Below are 27,518 nucleotides of genomic sequence, written 5' to 3' on the forward strand. Positions count from 1 at the left end.
TCTGTACATATTTGTTTTATATTTTTTGCATTATACAGTATAAGCACTTCATCTTCTGTTACCCTAAATACTTCCAATATTAAATGTTGGCATGTTCTAAAATGATTTTCTTAATTAAATTTCTCCAACTAACACATTTCCACTCTTATCTGTCAGCACTTTTCTGAGTCAGGGTTTAAACCAACACAAGTATTCTGTGTTGTCAGTCATGTCTAATGCAAATGTCTCCTTCACAAAACTAACCTGAGTTGTACAGTTTTTGAAAGAATTATCACACATATATTTTTTGTTTCTCCTTTTGCAATTATTTTGACATCAAAATTTAACAAGGAAATTTAGTCAAACTAAGCATTTGAAACTGTTGAAGTAAGTACAAAAATAAAGCGTGGCTTGAATTATGAAGAAAAGTAAACTCTGTAAACTCTTCTGCTGGAAATCCATCCAGTCCTGGGCATTAATTAGATCTGATAGCTTGTAAAATCTCACTGCAACATCTATTTTTTTATAAATCTAACTATAAATATTTGCACCGGAACATTATGTCTGATTTAACGTAAATTTGAGCAGATGCAGAAGTGCTCTCTCACTGAGATTATTGTAAAGTAACATAATGTATTTTACTGAGGGCTAATTTAAATACCTCATTCAGTTTATTCTTTTTTAAGATGGATGTGCTGGATGTGCTTCTGAATCCAATACAAATGTATATCAAGGTGCTTGTCAAGAACCTTAGGTTGCACAGTACTGTGCAATAGGACATGTGTAATACACAACAAAAGCAAAAATAAAGAATAAATTCACAAAACAAATTGGTGGTGCAGTGGTCAGCGGTCAGCATGGCTGCCTTGCAGCACTGGGAACCTGGGTTCAGTTCTAGACCTGGAATGGTATCTGTGTGAAGTTTGTAAAGTAAGTTCTCCTTGTGTTTCCTCTGGGTGCACCAGCTTTCTGTCACAGCCCAAAGACATACTGGTTGGTTAATCAGCTTCTATGAAAACTGACCCTTGTGTGACTGTGAATATGTTAAATCTGGGTGGGTGAATCTGAAGTATCCCTGGACTTTGGGATATTTTGGTGGGTGTGTGCTTTGGGATCTGTTGGTGGGTGTGTGCTTATCCAATGCCAAAACGCTTGTTCATTTCTTAATAATACATTTAACAAAATTATATGTCCCAGACCTTTGAGAATAATATTACACAAATATTTCTGTATTATTGGTGGGGGTAGTAGTAGGAGGAGTAGGAGTAGTAAAAGTAGTGCTGTTGATGAATAAGAGAATCCGTATGGATTATTGTTGAAGTAAGTGTTATTCCACATTATGACCGCTTGAGGCAGTTGTATCGGGAAATATGACCTCGCTTATGTTGTTTTGTCTATGCGAGCTTTCTTTGTTCAGGAGGCAGGCCATTTCTCCTCCTTCAGACTACAAAGTCAAACGCCGATGAGAGCTCGGATTTCAGCCAGTCCGTGTAATCTAGTGTGGATAAAATGATTTTTGCGGTGGCTGTTTGAATATGGCTATGTCAAGAGGACTACGATGCTGCCAAAGGATTTTCTCTTGGATACCCGTGATTATTATTACAGCGGTGGTGGTGTGGTCTTATTACGCTTATGTTTTTGAGCTGTGTCTGTGTAAGTAGCTTTGTTGTTAATGTTAGATCTGCATAAAATAGCACTCAGGAAGTACTGGGCAGATGAACTGTAGTAGTGTAACCAGTAGTTGTAAGATTCGCGTTAGATTCTCCAGCCTGACTTAATGAACAACTATTTATTTTAAAATATATGTGTTTTAATTTGTATTTTATTTGGAAAGAATAAATGTGAGTTAGTTTTATACGTCTAGTAACCACTGTACAGACCTTACTCTTGATCTGCAGGAAGCTTTGTTTATTCTGTGATATTTTCTTTTCTGTTTAATATATTTAAAAGTTCAGCTTTTTAGAACAACTATGGCTTACAGTTTAATCGACCTATTTATACAATTACACAACGTTCGTGATGGAAAGTGATTTCTGCTCTACGCAAACACGTACAGTAGCTGTAGCTGAGTCTGCTGTTACTAGTTCCTGTTTCAGTCACATACAGTATCATCGAAAGTTGATTTCTGGAAATTGCTGGAGATTTTTATATAAGAATGTTGTTATGGTTTTCTCGTTATTTTCTTTCTCTTCATTATATGTTTGCAAGTGAACCATTTTCATATCTTAAAGGTGTTCGTTTGACTAAAATAGTTCTGAGGATTTTAAAATGTTTATTTTTTAAAGGTAATCTATGGTGACTAATACCTGATTTGTTCAGCTAATTGGTTCTATTTCTTCACAGTTACGCTCGACAACACTCTGGAAAAAGGTAAGCCGTGTGATTGAATGCAACTGTTTTGAAACCTGTTTTGAAAGCTATCAGTTCATTAATTCATCTGGTGATCCTGACTAGTAAAGGTATTTAATGATATTGTATACTGATATTATTCATGAACTATATAACTTACTGTATCTTGGATAAGAGTTCCCGCTAATCAATACCATTTTGGTTATTATAAATAAAATGTGCCTAATGCCTTTATCTAGTGTCACTATATTCTTTAAGATTATGCAGTGTAATATTAAATATTTTAAAGAATGGAATTAAAATACAGTGCAAGATACATTATGGACATAAATAGTTGTTAATAATTTCTAATAGATAAGCCTAAATGGTAGAAATGCCTGTTACCAAAGTAATCAGTAAAACGTCATTGTGGTTTTTTTTTTTTGTTCAGTTGAAATATAATCATGATAAAGCAGAAATTAAACTTGATCTTCTGTTTAATGCATGACATTTTTTAGCAGTTTGGCTGATTCATGATCACTTCTCCCTTGTGGATGTGGAACTGCATTTTGTCATAGGTTAGAAATGACTGACCTGCCTGGCATTGTGGATGATAAAGTTACAGGATGCCTATTTGTAACTTAGCGATGATCTCATTTTCAGTCACCTACCTTGGACTGTTCCATGTCTGTTTTGTGATGTTTTCCTGGACCTATTGGAAGTCCATCTTTACACCACCGTCTCAGCCATCAAAGAAGGTAGTATTATGGAGAATTATTTATGGGTAATAATTAATTATGCATTACATTTATGTATAGAAATATAGATGTGGATATAAAATGTATTTACAATTATTAAAATATAATACAATGCATAAATATAAAATATATTATAGATTATACTGTATATAATTCATTATATTCAATATAAAATTATATTGGCACCAGTATAACCCAAAAAGCCTTAGCGAAGAACATGTAAATGAGTACACTTTCTCGGTTTCAAACCGAGACAGGAGACAAGTGAAATTGTGGGGCAAACTAGCTGATCTGCTCTGTGAATGTCTGTGGTTTCAGTTAAGATGGTGGGGCAGGAGAGGTGGAGGATGATGATAAGGCGAGGGTGATAAAATCTGATCGTGTATATATAGTATGTAATAAAGATACTATGAAAGAGAAAGAGCAAAAAGTGTTTTATTTAATGAAGTACAGATCTCAGTCAGCAGGTACAGAGAAGCTGTACAAATGAAAGGATCTGACATTTTTTTGAAAATCTAAGCAAAAATTGTTTGCTTACCAGCCCTCAGCTCGATGCTGATCTTAATTTCAAGCCATACCTCGCCAAAAATATTGAAATGGTGATTTTGAGCACCTGGTATAATGGGGAATGTTGTCAGGTGGGGAAACCATTGTTAATGCCAAGAATTGTCATTTAACCTCGCGTCCTGAGGACATGTGCAGCCCAGCTGACCACAGTGTTTACAGACATCTTTAACTCCTCCCTGTCACAGTCCATGGTCCCCACCTGCTTTAAAAAAACCACTATTGTTCCAACCCCCAAAAAGACAAAAGTGACATGCCTGAATGATTACCGCCCAGTAGCATTAACATGTGTGGTGATGAAATGCCTGGAGAAGCTGGTGTTGTCACACATCAACTCCTCCATCACAGAGTCCCTGGACCCCCTGCAGTTCGCCTACCAGAACAACAGATCAGTGGATGATGCTGTCTCCCTGGCTCTGCATACAGCCTTGGAACACCTGGACACTAAGAACTCGTATGTGAGAGTGCTGTTTGTGGACTACAGTTCAGCATTTAATTCCATCATACCCTGTCAACTGGTGACAAAGCTCAGGGGATTAGGTCTGTGCAACTCTGTCTGCAACTGGCTGCTGGACTTTCTTATCGAGAGACCACAGGTGGTGCGGATAGGCAATAAAACATCAACACCACTCACCCTGAGCACTGGAACCCCACAAGGCTGCTGTCTGAGTCCAAGGTTGTACTCCCTATTTACTCACGACTGCACAGCAAGACACAGCAATAACCGCATCATTAAGTTTGCCGATGACACCACTATAATAGGACTGATCAGTGATGATGACGAGTCCACTTACAGGGATGAAGTTGTACAGCTGCTTAGGTGGTGTCATAGCAATAACCTGGACTTGAACATAAAGAAAACGAAAGAGCTAATAGTGGACTTTCGGAGACACAGGCCACACACTCACAGCCCACTCAGTATTGATGGAACGGAAGTGGAAACAGTCACCAGCTTTAGGTTTTTGGGAATTCACATCTCTAAAGATCTAACCTGGACTGTGAACACTGACTCTATCATGAAGAAGGCTCAGCAGCGCCTTTATTTCTTGAGGTGCCTCAAGCGATGGGGGATGCCAACACATGTGTTGGTGAACTTCTACCGCTGCACTATCGAGAGCGTCCTCACCAACGGGATCACCGTGTGGTATGGCAACACCTCTTCGCGAGAAAGAAAGGCACTGCAGAGAATGGTCAATATGGCCCAGAAGATCATCGGCTGCGGTCTCACCGAGATTAAACAGCTCTATGAGGACCGCTGCCGTGGTAGAATTCTGGCCATCACAGAGGACAGTCACCATCCCGGGCATGAGCTCTTCACCCCACTGCCCTCAGGCAAGAGATATAAGAGCATACGGACACTTACCACTAGATTCTTCAATAGCTTCTATCCACAAGCAGTGAGACTGGCGAACACATTTAGCCATCCCCCTCGGACCACACCTACACCATCACCATCTACCTCATTGTAATTTATTAATTGTACGTCTCCAGTCATTGTTTACACGTCTGTATTGTTTACAGTCAAACTGTCTGCATGTTTACTTGCACATTGTCTATTGTTTGTTTGTACATTGTCTTGATGCACTGTTTGCACTTTGTTTTGTTTTTTACACTTGTTTTATAATCGAGAGACTTTCTGTAAGTAAGAATTCCATTGTACCAGTACCGGTTACATATGGCAATAAAGTTCAAGTTCAAGTTCAAGTTCAAGTTCAAGTTCAAGTTCAAGTTCAAGTTCAAGTTAACAGAACAAAAACAAAGCAAAAGAGGGGACTGTTACTGTATGTAAAAAAATTTAAAAAGTTTGGAACTTCATAAAAACTGGAAAAAAATGAAGATTGTTAAACTGCTTCATTTGCCATTAGCAAATGGAGATGGTTAACATGAATCTTTTGGTGGTTTTGTAAAGCTTCGGTTTCCAAAAATGGGTCACAACTACAAAAAAAATATACAGCACATAATAAAAACCAAAGAGCAAAAGTAAAATTAAAAAACATCCTGTATGGAATATTAGGGAATAAAAAAAGTCTTCTTCTTGGTGAGTTTGATTCTGGGCTGAGGTGCCCTCTGTGTGGAGTTTGCATGCTCTCCCAGCATCTCAGTGCTCCCTTTTCCCCCCACCTCACAAAGGCACACTTGGCAGGTTTGACAGATTACTTAAATTACTCTGTGTTCCTGAGACAGACTGGTGTCCTGTCCAGAGCAAGAGCAGAGCAACAGCAGCCATGTGCTCTCAGTCTGCCTTGTGCCCTTGTGTGTTTTTGGGATAGTCTCTAAGGTGCCACTATTGCACAAAGACAAAACAGTTTTCCGATAACAGGTGGATGGACGGAGTCTCCAGGAAAAAAATTAGGGAAAGGTATACAGTATACTGTGTCAGACGGGAATTTTGAATTTCGAATGATTCGGAAGAATGCCCTTTCCTCAGCTGGGCAAAGCTTTTCGATTCAGGAGATGGCAGGTGATGATGCTGTGGTGTTTGTATAATAACATATTGAATTTTGTTCCAGTTCCATCTTTCCTACACGGACAAAGAGCGTTATGAAATGGAAGAGAGACCTGAGGTGCAGAAACAAATTCTTCTGGAGATTGCAAAGAAGCTGCCAGTTTTCACCCGGGCTGCCTCAGGCGGTAAGTGACTGCTGAAACATCCACCATTTGCTCTTCAGTGTGTTCAGCCGGAGAAGATGGGTAGATATAAAGTATTCAGCATTACATTCAGAAACCTAAATGTCTGACACATCTGGCTACGTGAAACAGAACATGGAAAAAACATAAATGTAAACTTCCAAAACAATTTTTTGGTACAAGTGGCTTCAGCCTGGAACAGCCCCAGATTATTTGAGCCATTTAAGCATAATACTAAAGTAATTGTTTTAATGTCACATTCTTCTGGCTAACCTTTATCTGGTAGTTATAGCAAGTGTTCTAAATCCACACGACCTGCAGGATAATGTATGCAAGTTCTGTATAAGAATGAACATCAGGCCTGTGCTATAACAGTGTAACTAAGGCTACACTTTTAAGTAAAATTTACTTTTGCTTTTAAAAAGGTACACAGTGATGTGAAGCATCTGTTATACAGATTTAAAGGCTATCTAGATTACTTGATATACTGTAAGATATAGTATATATATAGTATATAGTATATAGTACTATATATAGATATATAGTAAGAGGTGGGCTATCCATGTGCCGGAGCCAAGCCTTTATCCTGTTTGCTTTCTTAATAATGTGCTGTTGACAAGTATACAAACATAATCACTAATCATTCTTCATTTCTCTGTAGCTTCTCTAGAGGATCCGCTAGGTATTATGTTGAAATAGGACTATATCCATTTGTTTTTTCAGTGTATCTATTTGTATCTTCCTAGTAACTGTCTAGTGACCCATAAGAGCATCCTGGCTTTGTTAGAATGGCTGTGCTGGCATCATCCCCTGAGCACTGCCCCCACATAGCTGGCATTTCTGAAAACTAGAGAGATGCCCAAATTCATTTGTCTAAATGTGATGCTGGTTCAGTGGGCGTGAATGTTAGGGAAATGTGGGAAAAAAAGAGAAGGATGTGTAACCTCTATTATAAGCACCTTAATCATTCTAAAAACAAATCCAAATGTTTTTGCTTGTTGATATTTTTGGAGATTTTGTTAGTGTGTGCGAGGGTAGTCAATTTTGCTTCTGATTCTTATGGTTCGTGCTTTCTTTTGTATGAGCTTTAGAATAATTGTATCTTAATCATTTAAGTAGATGATATATTACTACATAACACTCACAGTCATCACATAAGGACGGGGACTGCCACCTCCTCAAATTGAGCAATCTTGCTAAACGGGTTACAAACTTAGACTTGTTCTGAGTCCCAAGAAAATGATGACTCAGTGCAGTCTATAAATCATACTAGATTTTTTGATGCAGGGCTTGCAGAAATATCCGGGTATAAACTAATATACCACTAGCAAATAATAATAATTTTATAGTTCTTAAAACAAGTTTCAGCCTTCTTATTCTAAATCCATTTGAGCGGTTCTTCTTTTGGTTCTCTCAGTCTTCTTATTTCATTGTTTAGTTGTGTTATGGCTGTGTGACGAGAGGGCAGGAGGTCGGGGGTCTTGGTTTCAGTTCAAATGCATGTAACCAGCGGCTGTTTTCATTATGTTTCCAGCCATCAGGTTCTGTGATCGATGCCAGGTAATAAAGCCAGACCGATGCCATCACTGTTCAGTGTGTGAAATGTAAGTCTTTTACCAGATCGTACGCCTTTTCTGTCAGGGGAGGGGGAGAGATTGGCTACCCATTATTTTGTGCGTGAGCCTTTAACTCTTTTAATAACTGCAGACACTGGGGGTGCTGGTTTGAATCAGTCCGTGAAGTTTACTGCCTGAAATCAGGGTTTCTTACATTTTAAGAGCTATTTTCAAGAAGACTTCTCAGCTGATTTGGATTTGAATTTTGTTCCGTATCAAGATCACCATCTTCAAAGTAATACCAGTTCTTTACACAGAGTGGGTTTCATCCGATAGGATTTCAAAGTGCTTTACAGGTAGTAGGAGAGTCACTTTATCAGTCCCTGAACTGCAGCACCTTCCCAAAAGCAACTTCCAGGGAGCATTTAGCCGGGGGATGGAGAAAGACAGTGTTCTTGATTCACTGTATGAGTCAAAATTTGTCACCTTCAGACATGCCAGTGAAAGCTGTATCAGGCCTACAGTTAACGAGCAAGCAATCCAGACCCTGTCATGAATTTATAGGATAGCATTAAACATTTAATCTGGTGTCCTGTTTCAGATGAAAAAGGCTCTTCTGGGACAGAACAATTTAAAAGATGTTGGTAACACATTTTTAAAGACGTGTTTCACCCAGCTGATATACTATTGTGTTCATGTTGCATGCCAGTTTGAAGGTGTGAAGGGAGACTTTTTTTTAGAATACCTGCTTAGTTTAGAATATAGTGTTTAATAAGCAAGGGCACTGAAATGTCGTCCTTTTATACCTCAAACTTTGTTGATGTTTGGTACAAAAGTATTACTGTGCATTTAAGCCTCTGCTGTGACTTACTAATGGCTCACTTTCTGCACTCTGTTGTAATCTACTATGATTTTATCATTTGAGGGTAAAATCATCTGAGTGCAGCACAATAGAGCAAAGAGATCCACTTGTCATATGATCACTTCAGTTCATAATAACCTTCTTGTTCTTTAGTGCCCCTTTCTGGGTCATCAGCACAATAATCTTTCACGGGTTGGGTGCAGGAGAGGGAAATGGCCTACTGTGAGCTGCATGCTGTGTTGCGCAGCTATTTTAGACTCAGAAAGGAGAAATAAACCCCAAGCCTGCATTAAAATCATTTTGATTATAAAGATGGCAAGCAAGGGAGACAATGTATCTCAAATATAAGACATTGATAAAGCTACCGTATATTGCAGATCTTAAAATAGTTTTTTCACCAAAATATCTTTACCACTATGCATTTACTATAATGAATGAGTGTTGAGTTAAAAGAAGCATCATTGACCAAAGTAGGTTGCCAGTTTCTAATATAATTAGCAGTGATGTGATGTTGGAAGTTGCATTGAATGGACATACACAACGCATACATTCACAGAAAACCAAAAGCTATACTTACCCAAATCCGAAATTCTGTATTGAGATTACATAACACACTGCCAGCAAAACCAACACATGGAGGAAGGAAAAGGGACACCATCCAGCACACATAATAATGACAAAGCAAGTGAATGCAGCACACAGTTGTACACTCTGTATAACTATCCATTGTATCTAATTGTCACTGGCCAGTCCTATGTATTCTTCTCTCTTTTTCTCTGTTTCTGTGCATTTGTATTGACCTTTGCATTGACGTGTTGCAGTGTTCTCTGCCCTGAAGGATGTGTGTATTGTTTAGTCAGGCCTCACTGATCTGTTTTTAATTGAATGGTCGTATCTCTAGACTTAGAGCACAATGGTGTGAACTGTAATCGGCAATTTGGAGGAAGAATGTTTGTATATACTCGGTTTTATTTATAGTTTACTCTTTCATTCATCCTTCACCTCACTGCTCGCTCTCTCTCTCATTCTGTTTTTTGGTTGTAAGTATGTGGCTTGTTTGTTTTGATATTTTTTTGTTACACTTACGTGCATGAAAGAGGTAAAATGCCACAAAAAAAACTACAAAGAAAAATCCAAATAAATCATCACCTTGTATATGTAAAATATGCAAATACATGAAATGAATTATAATACAGCACACTGGTGAGGGAAGACGTTTATTTTACAGCATTGTAGCCTTGAACATCTTTTTATTTCACACCTTTCTCCTCCCCTCGCCACTTTGCACTTCCTGAGTGGCCTCTCTGCCTCTCCCCTCTCCCTCCTCCTCCACTTTTCCAGCTTTTGTTCTCCTGTGCTATTTAATCTTTGCCATCTACCCTGTCTTTCTCACACCCGAAGAAGGCTCCACAGCCGAAACATTGTTTCCTTTCTTTTCTTTTCAGCATGGAATAAACCTGTTACCTGTTACTTTTTATTTCTACTACTATTTCAGTTGGGAAAATAAAATACAGTTAGAAGCATACTAAGTGCTAAATCCAGAATTTCCATGAACTTTTTGACTGTTTGCCAGTTCCTTTTCTGCTGCCTATTGTTATTGTTGCCATGTACTGTATCTGACCTGTCTTGGTTTGTTGCCATAATTTTTTTACTCTTATCATTGGTTTTCATTGGTTATAATAATGTCACAAAGACCTTTTATAAAGCAATCTCAGCCTATTCTGAAACTTCAGATTATGAGTACATGGAGACTTGTTAAAAATGATAGAAACTGATGCATAAATTAGTTTTCTGTATTGTTTGTTTTATTTCAGGTGTGTTCTGAAGATGGATCACCATTGTCCTTGGTAGGTAATCACTAAGCATATTGTTATAAAATAAATGCTGAATATTAATGGATATATGCCATGAGGACATTTGCATTTTTCCATCTTTTCAGTTTCTTTATATGACTTTCATATAAAGTGCATTTACCCCTCAACATTTATATATGATCAAATCTATGATAAAAGGTTATTTTAAAAACAGTTACTGTACTGTATCATTCCAGAAGGATTTAGAGGCAATCACTAAATAATTTTGAAGGAGCTGGACAATTAAACTGTGACCAATTAATCAAGTAATTTGTTAAATTAAGTAGTTTAGAGATCATCTGTTATATAACATTTCAATACCCACTAACCCTAAAGGACTAGAGTTGCATTACTGAGCAAATTGATTTACACAGTTGATCAATAACTTTCAGTGCTGCATTAAAAATGCAATTTAGGGTGAGCTATAAGATTGGAGATCCCAAATCTGAACTGTTGAGTAGCCTTGGGTAGAGTTCCCAAGATGAATTTACAGAAGCATCTCATCAGGCCAGAAGCAGGGAGCCTGTTTTTAGCAGCAGCTACTGATGTTTAATTTATGTCTGAACAACTACAGTACATTGTGTATACAATCAGTGGCTGTAGCTGTTCAAGACCTCTCAGCATTGCAGTATTTGCACATCATCTTGAAATGACCAAGGCAAGGGTCACACATTGTTCTCTCTAGTTTGATGACCAAGAAATTTACTAGGCCTTTTGGTCCATCAGTTCTGTGATGAGCATCTGATTGTCACAGTCACAAATGCAAGCTGAACCATGATGATGTAGCAGCCCACTACAGAAACAGTTTAAAAGTACTCGAATGTGATTGGGTGAAGATACTTCAATGTAAACCCTGAGGATATAGCATATATTAAAACTGAAACAGAAAGAGACCATTTGCCCTAACATGCTTACTTCTAGTTGCTTGCTGATCTGATGGCATCATCCTTCTTTTTTATTAAAAGCACCCAAAAAGCTGGCATCAACTGTAGGCCATGGTGGCTTGTTTCTGACACCAAACACTCTTTGTGTAAAGAATGTCCCCTACTTTCTGTTTGGTTATTTATTTGAAGCCTCCTTTTAACCTGCTAATAAATAAAAAAAGTTCAGGACTAAACTTTAGAACAAGACCAAAGATGTTCAATTAATGCTGATGTCCGTGAAATGGTTTTAAAACCAGTAATTATTTTAGTTCCTTCTTTTTAAACTTTTTCCAGGGCAGACGTGACATGGTGTTATAGGAGCATAGTAAATTGTCTTTACATAGAGATCAGTTAGTAATTTATAAGTTCAAATTTTTGCAATTCATTTGCAGATTTGGGGTCAATCTAAGAACGTAAAAAGGTTGCAAATGTGAGGAGGCGTTCTGGATCTCTTACAGTTTTTCTTTTGCTGATTAAGTGCAAATAGATTTGCAGAAGCAGTTTATAATTCAGCCCTACGCTGCTGCTGTGGTTCACATAAATTCTAAATTTATCAAAACATAAAGGTATAAATGAATTGTATTTAAACAGGTATGTGAATTACAGGGTATTATCACAGTGTGCCATGACCTGATTGCAGCAATGAATGCCTTTAAATTATCATTGTAATTTCTCACAAACTATACAGTTGTATTTGATCCCATGATAAGTTTTAACACATTCCTGACATTTATTAGATAAGCATATTTGTTGCCAAGATTTCTAATTGTAAACATTTTTCTTTAGCTTTTTTTTTCTTCTTCAAAATACTGTATATATATATACACCCTGTCATGGTAACAACACATTGTTGTGTTTTACTGAAAAAAAGTGTTTCAAAATTATTTTTCAGGGTGAACAACTGCATTGGATTTTCAAACTACAAATTTTTTCTGCTGTTTCTGTCTTATTCCATGCTGTATTGCGTCTTTATCGCTGCAACAGTTTTTCAGTATTTCATCAAGTTTTGGGAAGTAAGTAAGACACCCCATTCATTTTTCCTATCTTGATGAGAAAAATAGTTAACTCTGTCATTGGGGAAAAGGGTACCTATTGTGTTTACAGTAAACCTGTTCTGTGTACACTTTAATTTGTCGTGATTTATAGCTTTGTGACATTTATTGTCTTTTGTCTGATAACATAAACCTGTTGCCTTGGTCTTATCCTTTTTTCAATCGTACTGTATGTATTTTGTATATTATTCAAACTTTAATTCAACAAATTGTACTGTATGTACTGCCATATGACATAAACATACATGAAAATCAACTTTTATATCTGAAAGTAATAGTATTGCCAGGTGTCTTTTCATTTCAAGGTTTTTATTACAGTGGGTCAAAGAACAGCAGTGAAGATATGCAGCAAAAGATATGGGGTCAGTAGAAAATGGAGCAGACACAGACACTAATAAAAACCTGACGAGAAAGATTTTGAGTCTAGATTTAAATGCACTCTGGGTACTCTCTGATGTCCTTGGGGATAGACTTCCAGAGCTCTTGGGCGTAGCAGGAGAAGGCCCTGACACCCATAGAATGGAAATGAGCTTGAAAGACCTATAGAAGAGCAGAATCAGAAAAACGAGGGTTGTGAGGTTGGAAATAGTCAGACAAGTACTGAGGTGTCAAGCCATGTAATGCTTTATATGTGAGCAAGAAGGTTTTGAAATCAACTTGAAACCTGATAGGAAGCTTGTGCAAGGGCTCCACGCCAGGCGTAATGTGATTGCTTGCACACAACCTGGTCAGGATTCTTGGAGCTTATTGGAGTTTGTGGATTTGGATACCCCAGTGAGCAGGGCATTGCAGTAATTTTTTCTAGAAAAGACAAATAGGTTGACTGGCTTTTCTTCCACAGTGAAAGACATCATAGGACATAGTATGATAATATTTCTGAGATGGAAGAATAATGTTCATACAATATTCTGCACACAATGGTCAAAAGTCAAGCCAGGAGCAAATATCACTGCTAAATTCTTCAATTATGTTTAAAATTCAAGGACAGTGCCATCCACAGATAGGGTTACTGCATTTGCTTAATGTAGGTGTACAGTAGGTTCCAAGAAGAAGGCCTTACTCTTGTCACAGTTTAAGTAAAGGAAATTTGGAACCATCTAGGTTTTTATATCAAAGATACAATTAGAGAGTACAGAGTGCTTTTTTAGTGTCAGGTTTAGTATGGTATAGGACTTTACAGTCAGTTGACTTGTCCTGCATTGATCAGATGCATATCTTGTCAATTAGTATTGCTGCTGTAGTCTACTTATTGTGGACTGATCTATGCATAGTGCATAACGTGGAGATGTTGACATTGTGATGCTCCTGCAATAAAAAAGATTCCTAGAGCATGTTTTAATATTCCTTAATGCTGCAGTATGATTAAAAGGGGGTAATCCCATTTGCTTTTGTTTGCCCACATCTTCTTAGCACATGTAAGCTCATGAGTGCACATGCTGTCAAACCTTTTGTCATGAACATTTGTATGAACATATGAGCAACCTCTTGTATCTTCACCCTGGAACAGAAAAATCCTATTAATCTATAACTAGAATAAACGTTTATTTTTCTCCTAATAGCTATTTATTTTTATATAAGAAGCACACTTGACACAGGCCCTTATTGTTATGTAAATAATATTTGGTTTAATTGGGTTTTATCTTCAGATTCCTAAGTTTGTTCTTGCACTAAAAATTCTGTGCACCAGTCCCTAATTCTGAGTGTCTGAGGTGGTCAGGTGGGGAAAGAAACTTATTTTTGTCTCATAAAACATATTTTCCAGTACTTCTGAAGGATCTCCAACTTATTTTAGTGGTAGTATAATGATAAGTGGTACAGTGATACCTTTTACAGCGATAAGTGGTGGTACAGTGATAATATCTTGAGACATTGAAATGAAATTTGCCATTTTTGCTGTGTATAAATGAAATTTGTATTTTGATGAATATGTTGCAAAGACACAGAATTTTGTGTTTTATTTCTGGATATTATTTTGCATACCTGTTTAGCCATGTTAGCATGATGCCATATGTTGTGTTCAATCCCCCCATTTCAGGTGAGCATAAGACAAATGGCTGACAGGTTTTTGTAACTGCTCCTGTGTTCCATGTTGTATTAATTCTGAAAAGGTAAAAGAGCTGTGAATACACAGCCTTGGTTCCAGACTTCTGAGTTTACTCTTTGGGTCTTCCTCTTGAGTTAAAAGGTATAAACCAAGATGTAGACCAGTGAGATGTCTGTGACGGAGAAGCAAGGAGTTGTGAAAATGAGAGCAAAGCAAATTTCAATTAGAACCATTGAAGAGAGGTCAGGCATTGCAAAATCAACAAAGAAACCACTGGAGGAGTAAAAAACATGTTGTCCAAGCAAGATGACAGCAGTTGATGACAGAAAAATCATTAAACTGTGAAGAAAAACCTTAAAATTACAGCCAAAGAGATTGCAGACAATCTCCAGAGTGCAGAGGTGAAAGTATCTCAATTTACTGTGCACAAAATACTTCAGTAGGAGAAATTACAAGGGCTACACTGCAAGATGAAAACTTCTCATCAGCATTAAAACAGAAGGGCCAGCTTAGATTTGGTGAAGAAGTACAAAGATGAGCCATGACAGTTCTGGAACAAAGTATTATGGACATAAGAGACAAAGGTAAACGTTTATCAAAGGGATGGAAAAGGTGGAGAAAGAGAGGAATTGTGGTAGTGTGATCCTCAACACACCATCTCATATGTGAACTATGGTGGAGGCAGTGTCATGGTTTGGGCATGCATTGGCTGCCTCTGAAACTGGCTCTCTGGTCTTTATTGATGATGTAACTGATGACAGCAGCAGCAGAATTAATTCTGAAGTGTACAGAAACATCTCTTCTGCCACATTTGGTTGCAATTTGTCCTGCTGCAAAGACATTGACCGAAAACATACTGCTTACTTAACCAAGGAGTTTTTCAGGGAGAACAAGTGGAACCTTTTTGAAATGGATAAGTCACTCTCCTGATTTCAGTCCTATGGAGAATGCATTTTACTTGTTGAATATGAAACTAAAGTCGGAAAAACCGACAACAGGAACAAATAAAAGTGACTCCACTTATGGTTTGGCAAAACATCTCAAAGGACTATAATTATATATAAGAATACTGTGATAGTGATGTCAATGGGTTGCAGACTTGAAACAGTCATTGCGTGTAATAAGTGGTATGTAACCAAATACTAACTTTACACTAGCTTATTTTGCTTTAATTTGTCCTAGTGTTTATTCTGACCTGAAACTGCAGTGGATTTATCACACTAACATGGCTGAACATGTTTGCACAGAAATATCCAGAAATAATCTGACATTCTGTACCTTGCACCCATTTATCTTTTGATCTTAAATACAAGTTTCAGTAGTACACAGCAAAAATGACATTTCACTTCACTGTCCCAAAAGCTCTCTGATTTTCACTGAATGTCCTTTCTTGTTCATTTTGAAGAGATTACCAGTATTCCAATTAAAACCGACCACTTGAATGATGTAGTAGATTCTGTAACCAAAATGGAGAATTTTTAATCTTTTGCTATTATGACTCTGTGAAAAGAGTGACATTTTGCCTTTCTCATTCTTGATGTGCTCTACAAAAGAAATTGTCCTGCTGCTGAGTGGTGCCAGGCCAGGCACATACCTTAATGGTTTCTGAGATTTTGTGTTTAACTTTTCAACAGGGTGAGCTTAGCAATGGCCCTGCCAAGTTCCATGTGCTGTTCCTGATGTTCGTTGCACTCATGTTTTTCGTCAGTCTCATGTTTCTGTTCAGCTACCATTGCTGGCTGGTGGCTAAAAACAGATCCACTCTAGGTAAGAACGTGCTGCATTTCTCTCTTCTCATCTTCAGATGCGTCACATCTGGGAATGTGTACAGAATGGGAGTGTTATTTGTATTTCCCAGTGTTTCTTCTTTAAATAATTTCTGCAGACAGGAATGGCGTGATACAGAGAAATACTTGTTTTAAAGGTTAGAATTCCAAGGGAGACCTGACTTTCCTCTTTCCTTCCGTTCACCCAAGTTTTTTAATAGCAGTCACTAATAATGACTAGTCTTGCCGACAAGTTCTATTTCTCTGTGTATTGTTACAGGGTAACTGATGTATTACCTTGCTTTAATTGTTGGGGACAGAAAGGTTGTTAAAAAAAGAATCAAGCTTTGTATGTACAGTATATTAAAAAGGAGATTTAGCTCCAGTCAGTTTTTTTTATATGGTCTGTATGGGTCCTTGATTGGTATCTTTACACTTTTGTGGACTGGAAGGTGCTGCTGCATAATGCTTCTGTGTGTTTTACTGGCTTCTACATTAGCCAGAATATTGTCTGCTTAATCAGCTGTGATAAATAGAACTTGTGTATTCACGATCTAGGAGACTAAATGATCTTGTGATCTTCAAACTAATATATTCACCATTCTGGCATGCTTTAGTCTTGCTGAAGTCTTACACTATCTTAATCACAACTTAAGCCAGATCATGGGAGGTGGATCAAGAATGAATAGTATTACATTAATATTATGAGGAAAGCAGAGCACTGTGGGTAGGTTTCTGGACCTTGAGTGAGGTACTTATCCCAGTAGCCCCAGTCCACCCAGCTTTGTTAGTGAGGATCATCATTGCTGAGGGTAATCCAGGAGCAAAGTCATGTAGATGTGGACTCAGAGTCAGGAGACTCTCTAGTCTGTTTAACACTAAAGAAACCAGGATGAGCTCTGGCCTGATGAGGTGGTTCTGAAAAGGACATTTATATTATACTGTCATGCTTTCATATATTATATTATGTATTCTAACTATTGTTTTTAGGAATAAACTGGTCTAATAAAAAAAATGGAAAGACCAGTCATCTGCAAATGCACAACATCTCAAAAACAACCCAAATTTCTTTGTCATAAATACACAAATGCTAGGTACCATACACTATCTTTTGGTTCTGTCCCTGGTACATTTTTGCAAATCAGAATCACTAATCCAGTATGTTTCTCATTGGTTGTAAGGGATTTTAAACATCTGAATAAAAAAATAACATTTGTAGCAGTATTGTGAAAGGTGAGCTATATAAAGTGAAAACATTGTTAAATAAAACTTCTTATTTTTATTTAACCAAAGAGGCATTCTCTGCCCCGGTGTTTCAAAATGGACCTGATAAGGACGGCTTCAATGCTGGCTTTCGAAAAAATCTCCAGCAAGTGTTTGGAGAAGAAAAGAAATACTGGCTCATACCTGTGTTTACCAGGTGAGTTGTGGATTGGGTGTTGTAGGAAAAATTGTTAGCTGAGTATTGGTGAAATTACAGGAGGTGGTATACCACTGTCTGAACACCATCTGGGTTTGCCAGATTCCCAATTATCCAATGATTCCTGTGCTTGCCACTAATTAGTCAACCTGGAGTGAGACTTGCTAGACTCCTGTAATCTTCTGGGTAGTCAATGAAGGGCCTGACATTCCTCCAGTTATTGCTGACTGTTTACACAGTGAGAAAGTTGGAAAAAGATGTTATATTTCTGGAGGGGAACAAACCAAGTCCTTGTTCTCTCATTACTGCACAGGAAGCTCAGTTGATTAGCCCATTCCAAATTGTGAGGAGAGTGTTACATAAAAGAATAATATCCTTTCCAAATTGGAAAGGGAAATCAAATGAAAAAGGTGACATAGTGGTGCCCTGGTTAGCATTGCTACCTTGCAGAAATGGAGCCTTGGGTTCTATTCCTGAGGTGCTACTGTATCTGTGTGGAGTTTCTTTGTTCTCTCCATGTTCACTTGGGTTTCCTCTGGGTGCTCTGGTTTCCTCCCACAGTCCAAAGACTTGCTGGTTGGTTAATTGGCTTCTGTAGAAACTGGCACTGTGTGGATGTGTGACTGTGTTTGGTATATCTTGCTTTCTAGCTCCCTACTGGATACAGGAAAAACAGGTATAGAAGATGGATTTATGATGTTTAATAAAATAAAGAACACAGGAATGATGAACAAGAATAGGCCAGTTAGCCTTTCATACTTGTTGAGCAAGAATCTCATTTTGTCATTTCCGGAAGGAGACCAAAAAATGAGCCTCAGCTACATGGCTAATGTGTGTTTTTAAAAAACAAACAAACATGAGCTCTCCTTATTCAAGCCTAAAAGTACCTATCCACTGAATAGCCACTGGTGTCCGTGGCCGTTGTTAAACTGTTTTTGTTTGACTTTATTAGTACATCCAGGGCATTAAGAGCCTACGGGATTTGGCATCGATTTATATCATTTCTTTGAAGAAAGGAATAAAAATATAAAAGGGGAGAAACTACAGCACCCAAAAAAACTTTCTAACCTGGCGAGAACGTGTGATCTCCACACCGAAGATGGCTCACAAATACACAAATGTATGACTTTTGTCACACATTCATTTGGTTGTAATGTTCAGAATAGTACGTGCTTGTTTGTACTGTAGATGTAATTTTCTGCATTTTAACAACCTCCTGTTTTTTCCTCTGTGACTCAAGCCTTGGTGATGGCCATTTCTTCCCCATGCGGTGCTTGAACGAATCTCAGAATCCTCTATTAGCTAATGAAGAACAGTGGGAGGAGGAGGGATCAGATGAAGAGAGCTCGGGTAAGCTGAGACATTTGACAAGTGGAAATAGGGAAAAGTCATTAAAATAATAAGATGGTCCACAGTTACATGTGCCGAGCGTGAGGTAATTAATTTAAATGACCATTGGGAGTGATGCCGAAGTACTTCAGCAAAGCAAAGAAGCAAATTATCAGGAAGGATCAGATACCTGGCAAATGATCATACACCTGTGATTGAAAGGCCTATACATTTCATGGAGCAACAGAGCAGATGAGAAGATTCCAATAACCTGCATTTGCTGAGGAATAGCCTTCCACATCTACAGTTACAAGGAGATCTTTTACAGATCATGTAAATGATAGAAATAATCCACAGCAATTTGAGCCATTTCAGGTTTTGTCAGTTACACCTCTCTTGTGTAAATCGTATTCGGGGTGCTGGACGTTTCACATTTGTAAAGAGAACAAGCCTATCTCTGCAGGCAGTGTTGAAAATATGTAAACCTGCATGATCTGTACAGTTTATCAACCTATAATACTCAAGATGGATCGAGGTATTATAGGTTAAACTCTGTAGTGATCCCCTAATGAATATCTCCCATTCATTCCCTTAATTTCTGATTAAGTCTAATTTATTTTCCTTTCTGATGAAACTCCAGTTGTTTCTTGTAAGAGATTGTTTCTGCTTGATGAATGATCAGCAGTCTGTGATGAGTGAACTTGAACCTCACTATAGAAATGTAATATTGCTTGGCAATGTTAAATTCTTGACGTTTAGGACTGGATTTCCATAACAGGCATTTCTAAACCACCTTTTTTATCAAATTAAACCACACTAAGGTTATTAAGCAAGTATCACATTAATTTTCAGAATATCCCTAAATGTGGAAGTTGCTGCATTAGGTCTTAATTACATTAATATGTTTTTGATGAGTATTTGGAAGTTGATGAGATACCAGAACAGAGATTATGTAGTGTTTTACCTCCCAAGCTGTGCACTAAATATGAATACTTACTCATCTTTTTCAAATATGTTAAATGTTCTTTACATTTATCCTAATGAGATACAGAAGAAATAATCTAGGAAACATTTAACTGAGGAATATATAACGTTGTTCACAGCACCATGGTGTAGAACTTTGTCACCACTCAGTGGAAAAATCATGCATTACGGTTTTGGAAAATAATTTGTATATGCGCCGGAATCACTGGTAAAGTTTTGATTAATCATTTTATCATTTCAACAATATCCATATGTTTTAATTTCTTGAATTTTCCATTAATGTGTCTTGTTTGTATTTCAGCACTTCGGAGAGAGTGTTCAGTCACCATAGAATTGGAGTCATAGCAAACCTTTGTAGGGGCATTATATCTAAAGACTGGTGAGTTTATTTGCCTTCCTTTGTAAAATAAGCAGGAATTGAAGTTTGGAAAGCAGTATATCAGGGAAGCCTATAAGACACACGTTTCACAGCATTTTAATCCATTCCAGGTTTTAAGAGCAATTATGTGCATGAACACCATGTTCGAAGGATATTTGAAACTATTTCTGAAGTTGATGCAGTATGAAGTGTTCTGCTCATGGAACCTTAAATGACCCTAACTGATATGATGCTGGCTGTCAAAATCCTATTTTAATGCTACACTACAGTGTGCAGTATTGATGAAACATTGCTATATTTAAATGTGTCTGTAAGGGATAAAAAATATATGCAAATATAAGAAAATACAAGGAAATATGCATTTTTTGAAATTATATATAAATATTTCAGACACCTGATATACATTTTCGCACACATAGAGTTTAATATCCCTAAACTACTCCATTTTGACCAGTGACTGACCCAGATATTTTGTTGATTTCTACTGAAAGGGTGATGCCATTTATTTTAGTCATCTTTTGGGTATTATATTTATTAAACATTCCATTGCCTTTCTGTATATTTAGTTTAGATCAATTTTGATATAGTTCATGAAAGTGTGATTGCAATTTGTCTAGATGGAGTCCAGTTCAGTTCCTGGGGTGCTATCTGTGTGGAGTTTGTATGTTCTCCCCATGTTCATGTGGGGTTCCTCTGGGTGCTCTGTTTTTTTTCCCTCACAGTCCAGTCACATACTGGTCAGTTCATTGGCTTTTGGGAAAACACAGGCCCTGATATCTGCTGTTACCCTGTGATAGATTAGTGTCGGGTCCAGGGTGTATCCTGCCTTGTGCCAATTGCTTGTCGAGATCAGCACCCTCCGGCTCTCCTTGAATTTGATGCATTTAGAAAATGAATGGATGGATTCCTTAAAAAGGCCTCGGCTGTTCGTAGTTAAGGTTGCTCTGTAGTTGTCTTAGATGATGACCAGTGGAATTTCCTTAACACACGCGGCAGCTGCTGATATTAACTTTTCATATTTTTCAACAACTACAGGAATTGCATCTTAAAGATCAGGACCCCCTAGAAAGAAGAGGAGTGAAAGGTGTGCTGCTCTTTGCACTTAGTGGCAAGCCGATGCATCTCAGCTACTGAAGAGTTATGAAACACAGGATGAAAAATATCCAAAATGAACGAGCTAAGGCTTGAAGAAGTGGTGAAATGGAAGAACCGAGATGTTTGGTTTTAATCCACATTTGTCGTATTTATACATTTTAAGTATTAAAAGTGGGAACATAAATGCTCACTCTTGACCAGTGGACACTCTGAAATGTGGGCATGTTTGCTGCAACCTGGATTAGCCACAGAATTACAGAGACTCGCCGTACAGCATGTGGTGACAGGGGGATAATAGGAGACCAATTTTATGATACTGTGCATTTAAACTCATAGTCTTAAATCTTAAAACTGTCTTTCTTTCTCACCTGTTAGAATTGAACATGTGTTTTGAAGTTTTTAAAGTCTGGTTCCTGTATTTTGCAAAAATGTAGCTTAGTAAATTGGTTGTACAGTCCCTCATCGGTTCCGAGTCCTGAGTTAGCCCATTATGTGAAAAGTAAGGGAAAATGAATGCATCAGGGACATGGGCGATTTATTTTTTCTTCTTTCTGTCTTGTTAACCATGGCTATCTATTATTGGGGGAAATTTCAGTTAGATAATATTGAGTGTGATTAATTTATTTAAAAAAATAATCAGGATAACTATGCCACATATTCTTTTATTGTTGGTGTGTAAAACGTTTTAATGCCATACAGTTTCTAAATTAGAAATCCTGTGTGGTCAAAGCAGATCGGTTTAAGAATCTGCAATTATCATTCCTTCTTAAATAATACCTTGCCTTTCTATGTTCTTTTTTATTTAGAAACTAGCCTCGAGACCATTCTTTCTCATTTAAAAACATAAACACTCTGCTACTTAGAAAAAGGGGTGGCGCGGTTGTTAGTATTGCTGCCTTGCAGGGGCTGGGACCATGGTTTGAACTCCAGACGTGGGTTACTATCCGTGTGGAGTTTGTATGTTCTTCCCATGTTTGCATGGGTTTTCCCAGGGTGCTCCACTTTCCTTCCACAGTCCAAAAACATATTGGTTGTTTTATTACTTTCTAGGAAATGTGGCCCTGGTGTATTTGTGTCTGTGTTTGCCCTGTGATGGACTGGTGTCCCATCCAGGGAGTTTTCCACCTTGTGCTTGTTGCTGGCTGGCTCTTTCATGACCCTGAATTGGATGAAGCATTTATCAAATGGATGGATGGTTAAAAAAAATGGCCAGATCTGCTTTTCACTTCACATCCCCAGTCACTTACCAGTTTGTCATTAACAATCCCTTAAATGTGCAATATAATTTAAGATCAAATTGATCACTAATCCTTGAGACCATTCAACTCACATTTCAGTCCTTCAGTGGGGAAAAATGTGTAGCCATTTTTGAAATATGTCTGACGATATGATTTTCAACAGGACAGATGTATATAGTGTACAATAATCAAAACTATGTTATTTTAAATATTTGTGGTTCTATCCTTTAATTAGAGGGGAATTAATAGGTTTTGCCAAATTGGAGTATACTGAAGTCACTATTAGTGTTAATATATTTTAAAGGGGAGGTATATTGGTGTAAATAGACAATGATTTTAGAGAATGCTTCTGGTGTACTTCTGGGTTTATGCTGTTCCTTTCTCAATTCTGCTCCCACTTGCATGAATATTAGTTAAAACTACTCAATATTGAAAACTCAACCAGAGTATTGTAAGTGTACAGTGGACACAGTCTTGTTTAAATCCATCTAGAGAGTTACATTATCTTGACCACTGCAAAGGGTTCAGAATAACATGAATTCTGAGAAATATTCTTAAAGTTGAAGTTTGGTGATGAAGGTAATTGAACACATTAACCACAAATGTCCTTTTTCTGGAAATGAATATTTTCTGAATGAAAATTGTGTGGTCATACACATTCATATTTGACAAAAAACTATTCTGGTACTCACTAAAAAATGAACAGCAGATGACTAATTTTAGTCATGGCATGCGTGTTAGTACTGCACAGTTAGGGCAGTGTTTAGATGTGTTGATTTAATTTTTGGATGGGTAGTTTCCATTTAGTTCATACGATAAGCAGGGCCAAGGACTCCAGTGTGAAAATAAATTACGATGTAATCCTGAACACAATAATTGGACTCGTTTATGCTAAAGTGAAAAGGTGTGTTGCTCACATCACAAGTGTGAGAGATAGTGAAATAAGTTCATAGCTGTATGTAAGCTGTGTGCTGCTGGAATGAGCTGGTTTCACTCGTTGATTTGCCATGCACTGACATAAAGATCGCTGGCCATTCACCAGGTTCCGCTTGGTTTTCCATGCAACAGCTTCCCCTGCCACATGCCTGCAGGGTTGCCTTAATGTCCCCCAGTCTTTGTTAAATCTCCTGTCAATCACTGAGGAGCTTGTGACAAGCCAAAACGCAAATGGCTCCATCTGGTGGGCATCATCACTGGCAGGCATCACGCAAAGGATATATACTGTACTGTAATTATAAAATGATTAGCTGTTCCAAATATTTTTAAAAAATACAGTTGCAAGATTAGTGATCATCAGATATATTAAGAAATATTACTGTTAGGTTTATGAGCTGTCAAAGTCTTGGAATCTCACTTGTTAGGGGACCATTTTCTGTGAGATATCTGCTGGAAAGAAAGCATTCTGTATTATTGCCGAGAGAATGAATATGTGAGGAGGTAGTAAAATAACCGCAGCCTCTAATCTCATTCCAGTTTAGATTTATGAAGCCAATATCCTTTGAACTTAAAATAAATGGAGAAGAGCAAGAAGGAACTGAAAAAAAACTGTAGGCATTTTATCTATCTTGTTCTTTTAACATCGTTAAGTTATTGTAAATGCAAACACTGCAGGGATCTTTCATTTTGCTTTGCTCACTGTTTTTGAAAATAAAAATAATAAAAAAAGAATTTCATGTTACGTGCTCAGGAAATGACACCTCCCAAATGTTCTCCTGGCCCTTTTGTTACACATTTGAGACACAAATCCACCATACAGTGAAAAAAATGGAATTAAATGTGCTTACCAAAATGAAATGACAAGAAATGTCAGCAAAGCCCAAAAGAGACAGGGAATTACTAAGGCAGGAAAGATAACCTGAATTCTGATAAAACATTCCAGGACACACTCAGAGGTAGAAGGTAGTGGTAGAATAACAGTATATATTTGTATGCTTTTCTACTGGTTTCACAGCAAACATATTTCATATGTCAGAGCTAGATACAGTATAGCAAAAATGAGAATCCTGCATTGAAATGTAAACATTCAATATACCTTTTGTTTCTAGACATGGAAAAAGTCGGTTAAGGTGGTTGAAATATGTGTCACTGTCTGTTGCAGAGCTTGGCTCTGCATCACTAGGCTCATTTATTCACTCTTGCAAGAGAAATGCTTTTTGTTACATGTAGTATTGGAGTGATTGGCGGCTCTTTTGCTTGATTTGTGACCCAGGGATTGAGTCCTTGTATTGAAGCTTTCCCAGATTATTATTCTCACTGTATGATTACAAACTACTGCCAAATTGCAATACACTGTTATTGTGTCATAATGTAGGGACAGTATTATGACATGCACTATGAGGATGTAAATGTTTCAGCTTTTATAGAAGGTTGCCTTTCTTATGTCATTTGGTTTTCCCTTTTCACTGTGGTCAAACAAAGAATTATGACTGTGTCATTCTGTGAAGAATTGTTTCCCATTTTACTTCTGGTGACGAAAGCAGTTGTTACATGAAGACCACTATTCTGACTGGGGATGTGTTAATTAAGAAACATGACAATATCTAGGCTTTTATGACTGAAAAGCAAGCTAGAAATGTATACCCAGTAGTATATACCAAATCATGTACTACTGATTTGAAAATGGCTTTAGAACTTAAATCAGATATTCATCTGACTGGAACTCAAAAGTATTCAAGTAATGGACACTATAAGAAATTGTATGTGCGGTGCATGTACTGTATGAAAAGCTTGATATGATGTTTATGTGGTGATTTGGCAAGTATTCAAGCATCTTTCATTTGGTCTAAAAATATATTTTAAAATAGATTAATTTGTGATTGTATGACATAAGTCTAGCACTTTACCATTCCATATGTTTCCTAAAGTTGAAACTATTGTAGGGGTTATTTGAGTTTATACCAGTATACTGCCTTTTGTATCTAAATAACTTCCAAAAAAAATGTTCTAGCGGTGTCTGTCAGTTTCCAGTTTAATAAACCACTGTATTTTACAAAGCACATGATTACTTAAATGGTGTGGAATGCTGACAGATTTCTAGGGACCGGTGGAACTAAGACAGTACAAAAATAATCAACATCACTGAAAAGCTTGTCTCCAATAAGAAAACCGTAAGCAATTTCAACTCACTCTCCAATAAGCAATTTCAATTCACTTGATAATTGAACCAGATTGACTCATATTATGTAACCAACAACTAATACAGAATAAAAGTGATAGTGACTTTAACATTTGTTCAGTCTGCAAGTTCCTTTGTTTCCTCAGGATTTGTAGGATATAGTCTTTAAAACTGGGTTCATTAAAAATGTGCAATTTCTGGTAGGGGGAACTGTCTGTCTTAAAAAATAACTGTCAGGAAGAAGGCTGGACCTGAACTGAAGCCCTGTATTTGAGTAACAGGGTCATGACACAGAGGCTTCAATCTGTGTCCATGTGGCAAACCTATATTGTCCTGATTATCCAGAAAGGCACTGCACTTGTTTGCTTGCTTTAATGTCTTCTTTGTGAACTGTTGCATTTAGTATGTCAGCTTCCCTGTGCCTGAACCGACAAACTGCAACCTAAAATATTGAAAAGTGGTGTGGGTCATCACCAGTGTGCAAGTGAATTCCAACTGTTCAATAGTAGTACAAAGGTAATTCACTGTGTGAATGGTGAAAACATTGTCCCTGCAGAGATCCTTCTTTTCTCCTAGTTTCTGTCTCAATTCCTCAATTGTTGGAGTTGCATCTTTGTATTTTAAATACATTTTTCTGTATTCAATTAATAGTCCTGTGTTAGAGTATCCTTAGGGCTTTGGTCTGTTGAATGTTTGAAAAAACAGATACTCCACTTGTTACTAAAAAACCTCTCACTAGTGTTACTGCACTACCTGCCAGTCTGGGAGCTCAGCCTTACTACTGTAGAGCATAATATATCACTTTTTACAACTGTCAACTCTACGTTTACCCTAAGTTTACCCAAGTATTTTAATAGATGACCAGTCAAATACAGTCATTTTTCGCATGCTGTTCTGTATGAATCTACTGTATTGTATGTAAACATCTGTTATTTGTTTGGGGGCTATGCAAGTGTGGTGTTCCTTCTACATGCTGTTTTACACTTTTTGAAACATGGGTATAAGAATAGCAAGATTTTTTCTCTCCAAAGATTTAATGATGCAAGGCAAATCAAAATATAAATATTAATGTCTATGGAGGCTTTCCTACTGACTTCATAAACCAATATATCACATTTGTAATAAAATATTGAGAGTATTACTTAATAAAACATACGTACGGTGTTTTCTTAATGCATTGACTGGATTGTCTTTGTGGGCAAGGCTATATACATGTTCAGTATCTTACACTGAAATGCCACTTCTGAAAAGGTGGAAAAATACTTTGTCTCCCCACCTTTGGATAACTAATCACAATCCAGGTTCTGGAATTCTGGACTTTCATCCAGTGGAAACTTGTGTTCTCCTTCTACTGCTATCCTTTCATCACTTCTTAAACGTAGTTTTTAAAAGCATAAATGAGGAATTAATTTCAGCGTGACATTCATGATTGCTTCAGTGATCCTATTCGTAGTGATGTACAGTAGATACTTGAGCTTAGGAACACCCGAGGCCAGAAGTAAATGCCAGTTTATCTAGCATTTACTGAACTGAGAGTATGAAGCAGCCCTATATTTCTTTGCACTGGTCCCAGTAATGTCCACAGTGCCATTTATAACTTGACCATATATTAGTCAGTTTTTTTTACTATTAGATGTATTTAGAT

At 37.3% G+C, this 27,518-nt stretch overlaps 1 protein-coding gene across 1 annotated transcript; it reads left to right on the forward strand.

The window, feature by feature from the left end:
* The first annotated feature begins 1,424 nt into the window (after window positions 1-1,424).
* On the forward strand, window positions 1,425-27,024 carry zdhhc15b (zinc finger DHHC-type palmitoyltransferase 15b). The gene is made up of 12 exons (XM_006632644.3): window positions 1,425-1,632; window positions 2,323-2,349; window positions 2,971-3,065; window positions 6,140-6,260; window positions 7,792-7,861; window positions 10,490-10,522; window positions 12,344-12,464; window positions 16,182-16,314; window positions 17,607-17,733; window positions 18,974-19,083; window positions 20,348-20,425; window positions 21,461-27,024. The coding sequence occupies exons 1-11, from the start codon at window positions 1,515-1,517 to the stop codon at window positions 20,389-20,391; spliced, it is 999 nt and encodes a 332-aa protein (XP_006632707.1). The 5' UTR covers window positions 1,425-1,514; the 3' UTR covers window positions 20,392-20,425; window positions 21,461-27,024.
* Window positions 27,025-27,518: the final 494 nt, after the last annotated feature.

The sequence above is a fragment of the Lepisosteus oculatus genome, chromosome 8 (assembly GCF_040954835.1).
Source record: "Lepisosteus oculatus isolate fLepOcu1 chromosome 8, fLepOcu1.hap2, whole genome shotgun sequence".
Taxonomy (NCBI): domain Eukaryota; kingdom Metazoa; phylum Chordata; class Actinopteri; order Semionotiformes; family Lepisosteidae; genus Lepisosteus; species Lepisosteus oculatus.

Coding starts and splice junctions, on each gene's coding strand:
- zdhhc15b (XM_006632644.3), top strand. CDS start 1,515: ATGGCTATGTCAAGAGGACTACGATGCTGCCAAAGGATTTTCTCTTGG. Junction 2,350..2,970: donor CGACAACACTCTGGAAAAAG/GTAAGCCGTGTG, acceptor TCTCATTTTCAG/TCACCTACCTTGGACTGTTC. Junction 19,084..20,347: donor ATCAGATGAAGAGAGCTCGG/GTAAGCTGAGAC, acceptor TTTGTATTTCAG/CACTTCGGAGAGAGTGTTCA.